We start from the raw sequence: 7,942 nt of genomic DNA on the forward strand, positions 1-7,942 counted from the left end.
GGTGGGAAATTGTGGGTAGGCTTCGCGTTCTGTAACGCTCACCTGATTCCCACGGAGGCGCAGGTCTGGCTTCGAGTGCTGATGCTTCTTCAATGGTGAAGCGCAGGACTCTGAAGATGAACAGGAAGGGCCCTCTACTCTGGCTTCTCCGGCTCGCAGGAATATTCCCCTGTGCGTGAAAAGGGAGTATTACCTACTGACTGAGTTATGCTCAAGCCTCCCACTCTCTTCCAACCCTCCACGATACCCTTCCACGATTCCCTGTGAAGTCTCACCTTAGGGTCAGGAAGGATGAGCTCTCCATCCTGCTTCTGATGCAGGGGCGCGTTGAAACCCAGTTACTTCACTGGATTGAGGATTGATGGGAGTTCAGGTAAGCTTGACTATTCAGGTAAGGCTCTGTAAAAGTTCTGTTGCAAGTTCAAAAGTCCAAGCTTAATAATAATGTTCATTGTCTTTTTGCAGCAAGCGCTAATGCTTATGTCTTTTTTCCCCTTAGGGGCCGGGGTTCGGAATGCCGGAGATATGGCGCCGACCCGAAGTGAAACGTGCAGTTCCAGTTACAGTAAATGGTAGGTTAGTTCTGGATGAGTGCTCGGGAACTGTCTTTGCATACGCTCATTCAATGTCTTTGTCTTTTTTCCCCATAGGGGCCGGGGTCCGGAAAATGCCTGGAAGTGGCGAGACCCGAAATGAAATGGGAATGACCCAACAGGTAAGTCTTATTCCCTTCCTTCTCTCACCTCTTATTCTTGTCTTTTTCTCTAGACTCTGGGAAGTGGCTGTGTATCCGGATGATCGCTGCTGAAGATGGAGGAACCCAGGAAAGGTGAGTGAAATGCAGCGCTGCAGCGATCGTAACGAAATGCTTTTAAAAATGTCTTCCCTTTCAAGATCGTCGGTGATGTCTCCGTGGTGCAGATTTAGCTGGTAAGGTCTCTTGTCTCCCTTTGCAGGTGACCCAGGATGCTGACAGGCGTGGCTGAAGTCCAGATGCAGGAGCTGACACGGTGAGCGTCCAGCTGCGAGGAGCAGAACAACGCGAAGCGTGAGTTGCTGATCGGGTGTGGTTTAAATAGCTTTGGAAGAAGTCCCAAGTGTGTATCCTTCCTCCGATCAGGTATGTATCCTTCCCCGACCACACCCGGGTGGAAAGTAGTCCCACAGGTAAAGTAGTTCCATTCAGGCCTCAAGAGGGCCTGGATGTGGCAGCATGGTCTGCATCAGGTAAGTGCACATTAAAACACTTGAACACATGTCTAGCTTTATGAGCCTGGCGCCTAAGGCGCCAGGACAGAGGTCCAACATGAGCCTGGTGCCTAAGGCGCCAGGATAGCGTCCAAAGGGCCCCAGCTTGGGCCCGCTTGCACTCCCCTGGGGGAAATGATGCCTGCCTCTGGGGTTGCTGGGTCGGACCTGGCTCCTTGGAGGTAGGCATCATGACACCTGGCCTCTCTGAAATACAAGTGCAGAGCTGCTGAGCGTAAGTGGCAGGCTTCAAACACATGCTCTGGTAAACAGGCCTGCTGCCTGCTCCAAAGGCAATACAGATACTCCATCTTCTCGAAAAAGAGGGCCTATATCCAAGCCTGTATCTCTGGGGCCACTAACAACATGGCTGAACTTGTCCAAATCTGCAAGAATCTTGCTAATCCTACCACAGTCTCTGCTTTCCTCTGCACTGGCCCCTCATTTCATCACTAAAATGCAGGACATCCTGTCCTCCCTCTAGTCTACAACACTCCCTTCTCCCTCATCCTCTCTTAGCCCTCCCTTGGCCCCCTGCCCCCTTCCCTCCTTTTTCTCTCCCCCCCTCCCCATATCTCCTGATGAGGTTACTAGACAAGTCCGCTCTATGAAAGTCTCATTCTAACAGGTGCTCCCCTGCTCCTCTAGAACTATCAAGGTCGACATTGTCTCCCTTGCTCCAGCCTTGACTGATTTCTGCAATCTCTTTATGCCACTGGATCCTACCCCTCACTCCTCAAGCACTCCCTTGTGCACCCTCTCCTCAAAAAAGCCTTCTGGCGACCCTTCTAGTCCGACTAACTACCGCCCTATCTCCATTACCCCCTTCTGGGCAAACTCTTGGAGAAGCTGGCCATCTCCCAGCTTATCCACCACACTATCTGTTGGTTGTCTCCACGACCACCAGTCTAGCTTCGGATCTGCAAGAGGCACGGAAACTGCACTCATGAACACCCGTGAGGACTTTCTCTCTAATCTCAATTCCAACTCGCCTTCCGTTCTTATCCTTCTTGACTTTCTCTGCCTTGGATACAGTCAATCATTCCCCCTTATAAATCGGCTCAGTGATTCCCTTGGCATCACAGATATGGCTTTTAACTGGTTGACCTCCTTGCTCTCTGACCATCCTTCCCAGTTTCGACTGGAGTATTTCAGGTTCTATGTCATTTCATCGACGGATTTGTTTTCAATGGTTTTTTAATATTTTTCAATGAAAAACACAAACCTTCGAAACAGGAGTCGTGGAATCTAGCCAACACTAAGATCGAAAAGGTAAATATCAGATACCTGGGCTTTCAAATAGACAACTTAAAAACAGATCTGGCTATGCAAGCCGTACTTTGGGATAAAGCGAAAAGACTAACAGCGCAAATGAAAACTGTGGATAGGAAGTTCGGCAAGTTCTCATTAAGGCCCGCAATCAACTTTTATAAAACAAAAGTTGTACCAGCGCTGGCGTATGGAACGGAGGCCTCACTCTTCATCCCCAGACCGTATGGAGCAAGTTGGAAGGTCTGGTCTGGAAAGCCGTCCTTGGCCTACCAAAGTCGACTTCAATGGCGGCTATCCGAAGGGAACTTGGTTTGGTTTCTTTAGCTTCGACAGTGGACCAAAGCGCCATGAGACTTTTTAGAAAAATAATTTTGGCAGACTCGTTGCCCGCCTACGTCGTCATCAAAGACGAACTGGAAAACGGCAACTGCAAAGCACTCAAAAAGTGGGCCAAAATCAGAAAAGAAATGTTGTCCGAAATAATATACACAGAAGTAGACTTGAAAGAAAATCCGGACAGAATCAAACAAAAAATCGAAGAAATGGATTGGATCAATACATTACAGACAGCGGCAGAAAATAAACTTTTACTCCATCTGCCGCCTACATTTAACACGGTAAAAAACCCACTGAACTATGTCAACAAATTTCCAGAGAAAAGAAAAAGAATCCTGTTTATGAAAGCATGATTGAACGTACTCCTGACTCGAGAAATTCTATCAATTCGAGGAGTCGTAGCTAATCCGAGCTGTCGGCTATGCAAAAAAACGGAGGTGGTGGAAACACTTAAACATCTACTTGTAAACTGCCACCAACACCGAACAAAATAGAGCCAACTACCTGTTAGCTCTGATCTCGAATCCATGACCGATCCACGAAGAAGATCTATGGAACAGAAAAATATCGGGAGAAACCACCAGGTGGACGGTGGCAATGGCAAACTTAACCGAATTGGCTTTTCGACAGATCAATGAGGCATCCTTTACTCCGGCGACCTCCAGTTCGTGGCTGTTATGGTACCGGTAGTCCGGAGAAACCCGGGTGAGTTCCGTCCACCACTGACGATTAGGCGGACCTGTTGGAAGCCAATTCCGTGAAACCTAACAGCAAGACTTTGACCGTAATACAGGAACTTTTTGATAAAATTGCAGGTTTTACCTGAATATATGTCAATAAAATAATTTTTTTTTTAAAAACTCATAGTATTTTTATTTTTGGGTGGTTTGTCCCAAATTCCCCATCTCCCATTGTTTTTTTCCTCTATTCCCGACCCCCCCCACCTCTTACATGCACGTTGCCAACCCCCTATATATATATTTGAATTTGTTCGTTGAAAGATTTTCATTTAAAAAAAAAAATGAAAAATACTCTGCTGATGAAAGGACATTGTACCCCTTTTCTCTCCTCCATCTCACTCTCTACCTGCAGTGTGCCTGTACCCCTTTTCTCTCCTCCATCTCACTCTCTACCTGCATTGTCCCACAGGGCTCTATCCTTTTTACCCTGGCTTTTCAACATCTACCTGGCCACTCTAGCCCATTTGATCTCCACCTTCTCTCCTAACTTCATGTGTTATGTGGATGACACGCAGCTCTCCTTCAAGTTTCCCTCCTCATCGTCCTCTCATTCCTGATTGCCTCTCTGCTATTCAGGCATAGTGCACTGCTAACGATCTCTGCCTTAATGACAGTAAGACAGAGATCCTTCTCATTGGGACCCCTGCTCCCTCCTTCCCTACCGCACTCTGGCTGCCCTCCATGGGCACCTTCCCGTCACCCTCCTTTGAGACAAAAAATCTTGGAGTCCTCTTCAACTGATCTCTCTCCTTTCCTTCTCTCCTCACATTACAGACCTTGACAAGAAGGCCCACTTTCAGCTGCGCCTCCTCAGAGGCATTCTCCCTTTCCCCCAGAAACTGTCACCAGATCTCTGCTCCTCTCCAAGCTGGACTACTGCAACAGCCTCTTCCTCAATCTGCCTAACTCCTCCCTTTGCCCCCTTCAACTAATCCAGAATAGGACTGCAAGACTTACCCTTGGCCTCAAGCCCAGGGACCACATCTCTCCAGCCCTAAAATCTCTCCACTGGCTCCCGGCTGCTGCAAGGATCAAGTTCAAGACCCTCTGTATCATCCACAAGGCTTTCTGGATTCTGGCACCCCGCTACATCCAACTCTCTCCCTAAATACCGTCCTGCTAGAACCTTTCGGTCTATGCAGATCAGACTCTTCTCCAAGGAGAGAGGGAGGTAGATTTCTCTCCTCCGCAGGTCCCTTCCTTCTGGAATGGCCTCTCAGACTTGAGCCAGATCTCCTTAAGTTCTGTAAGCTTCTCGAGAGCTTCAATTTCTCTTCCTCCTGCCCTCTGCCCCAACCCCAATAATGTCCCTGTCTTCCTCTTGACAGGTTGCCTGGTTCCTTCAGATTCTTACAGGGCACCAGGCCCTACTTGTCCAGTCTACCCCTGCATGCGATCTCCCCTAATTTCCCGCCCCCCACAACCCCTTCTACCTGCATTTGCCCTTCTGGACCCCCAACCCCTGCACTAGTCTGGCTGGGCCTGCACCCCTTGAGCCCTTCAGCCCTGTACATTGCACTTAGCACGTGAACTTCCTTCCCATGTACACTCTGCATTCCCCCGGCACTGCCCACCTAGCTTCCCCTGGCACTCGTTTTTTCCTTGGGTTCTTCCGCACTTACACCTCTTGTTACGGCACTTGCACGATCCATATGTCACAAGGCCTAGTAGGACTGTTTTGTTTGTCATCCCTATCCCCCTCCCAGCCCCCTTTGTCTTGTTGCACTTTGAAGCACATTGTGTATAGGCGCATAAAAAATACCCAATAAATAATACAATTCAAAACTGCCCTGAATTTTCCACCAAAGATGCCATGTAAATGCCAAACGCAGCCCCAGTAACATAACACACCACTGTATGAAGTGACAGTTTAACATTCATCTGCATGTTGCTGCAGAGCACCTAAAGCTACTAGTACAAGCCTCGTAAGTTACATATGGTCTCCTCAATATGCTACTGCCAAGTAGCAGATTTGCAAGGTGTGCTACGTAGCTCTGCTTAAACATAAACCGTCATCCCTTATTACACTACACTTATGACATGCTCCCTGTTTCCCGCATGGTATATAGCAGTACCTGGCAAAAGCTTTAAACCTTTGCACCTGCCAAAAATGTTTGCTTTGCTTGTTTTAAATAGGACTTCAGTAGCTTTTCCAATGCTAGTTGTTAACAGAATTTCAGTGAAGGACTTGCAGGGTGCTTATGAATAGAGTGGCTGAAGGCAGGCCTGGTACGACTGTGTGTTTACAACTCCAATGAAGTCATTAACTCACAGAAGACTGCTTTGAATAGGTATGCACTTTGAATGTAAAGTCTGATGGAAGGCCTTGATTAAAGCAAGCTCAGTTTGAGGAGGCGTTTTGGGCGGGCGAAGGCAGGAATGATAGGGAATGTCCATAGGGATTAACATGGCCATGGGCAGGCAATGGGTGAGCACATAACCAAACAGCAACTATAAACTCTGTTTCCCACCTCCATTTGTCATTGGGCAGGGCCTCTTTTGGCTCCCAGTACACCCCTACCTATCTGTACCCTAATGCAATAATAATAATAATAATAATAATAATAACAATAGTTTTGGCTTATAGGTGTCGCAAGCAACACCTTATAGCCCAAACTAATTTTTCTCTAAATGTCTAGTTCCATTTTTAGATTTGTTTATTTTGACTTTGTTTTTTGTAAAGTGTACAGAGTTATTTTCTTCATGACTAATCTTTTTTTTTTTTTTTTAATCTTCTGCTTTATTTTTAGTGGTTGGTGAAAAGGAGAAAAACTGTGGAACAGTCAATATACGTACTAGAGATAACAAGGTCCATGGGGAGCGTACAGTAGCAGAAACTATAGAAAGACTTCTGCAGTTGAAGCAGGCTCGCTCAAAGCACTCAGAAGAGGAGTTTTAAACCTTTTTAACCTGCCACTTTTTACTTAAGAAAAACATGGGAGTAATTTTTGTAATATGCTATGCAAGTAGCTTGCTCGCACTGCTGAGGTATAGCTTTACTGAATGAGCCAAATGAAACAAGTGACTAAATCTCATTCTTATGAAAAAACCCAGATTGTTTTCGTTCTACAGTCATCAAGAATTGTAGTTCTCTCAGGGTACTGTAAAATATGCCTTTGAGCCAACATCACAATGGTTGGTTAATGGGGCAGCCTCAGGAAATGTGTATTTGTTATTCTTTCTATTTCCCTCCTCCCCCTATGCCTTCCTGTGATCCTTTGTTCAGACTTTGGGAGAAGCACCCCTTGGCTGTTGGGTGTGATCTCATTCAAATCAATGCAATCCAGGTCCTTTTGTACATCATTCCTGCAGTAAAGTGACTGAAAGAGGACCTTCCCAAGAAGCATCACTACGCTTGCAACATCTTTCACATTGGCAGTGTCTTTACTAGAAGTAGGACACTGAAAAGTCCCATAGTGTTCCCCTGCAGCTTTTGGGAGAAACTGGTCTACCGGAGGACAGCATTTGGGGCTATCACAAGAAAATTGACTTCAAAGGTATTGTTCTTCTCGCTAGCGCTGAAAAAGAAAAATAAAGGTCGATCACTGGAAAAATGGTGGGAAAAGGGGCATGGAAAGGGGAAACAATCCCATGGCCGCAGCTTCCCTTTAATCATCTGTGTCCCTGTGTACCAAATGTAGTTAAACCACTGATGTATCTTTATGTTTACAATTCCAGCAGCCATATGTTTTGTTGATGCAAGGTGCACACCATTTACTAATGTAAATTATATTTTCTGAAATAAAAATAGATCAAATGTTCCAACTTGAACATAGTGTGTTTTGATCAAAGTGTAAGCAGCAGTTGGGATAACTTTTTATTTGCAATTATGCATAAAAGGCAGCCTTGATGACAAGTAGAGGAAATGTCCTTACCAGCTATATTTCTTGTTACATCTACTTAAAAGTGCTACTTTACCCATGAAGTATTTTCCTTGTCTTCCTTTTTCTTTTTAGACGCTCTGTCGGTAAATGTTGCATGTATTTTCTGCATTTAATGGGTGACCATGATCATTTGTACACTGAGCAAAGTTGTTTAGTGGTTAGTGTAAATTGTTTGTGCCAATTGAAATAGCGCTTTTAAAATATTTTATGTTTTTATGGTAAAATAGAATAGCAATAAATAGAATTGAAACGACACAGATTTGCAGAGTGTTCTTTTGTTTTAATATGGTCAAATGTTGTTAATGCCATTACATGGGATTTGCCATGAGCTGTCAATATCTGTGGAAAAAACACAGTACAGTGTGGCGTCCGCTACCCGCTCCCCAGCTTTGGTATTTCACGCATAGACTGGACTACGATAATTATTCTATTTGCATCACGCGCACCCTGCTGTTTCACAAC

General features: G+C 45.7%; 1 protein-coding gene across 1 annotated transcript in view; it reads left to right on the forward strand.

Moving 5' to 3' along the window:
- Positions 1-7,735, forward strand: part of TARS1 (threonyl-tRNA synthetase 1) — a 202,602-nt gene extending 194,867 nt beyond the window's left edge. Inside the window, exon 19 of the mRNA XM_069627089.1 lies at positions 6,347-7,735. Coding sequence (XP_069483190.1) covers positions 6,347-6,495 — 149 coding nt within the window. The 3' untranslated portion in view covers positions 6,496-7,735. The remainder of the gene's footprint in view (positions 1-6,346) is intronic.
- The last annotated feature ends 207 nt before the right edge of the window (positions 7,736-7,942 follow it).

This window comes from Ambystoma mexicanum, chromosome 6p (assembly GCF_040938575.1).
Source record: "Ambystoma mexicanum isolate Mex_15411 chromosome 6p, UKY_AmexF1_1, whole genome shotgun sequence".
In the NCBI taxonomy this organism is placed as follows: domain Eukaryota; kingdom Metazoa; phylum Chordata; class Amphibia; order Caudata; family Ambystomatidae; genus Ambystoma; species Ambystoma mexicanum.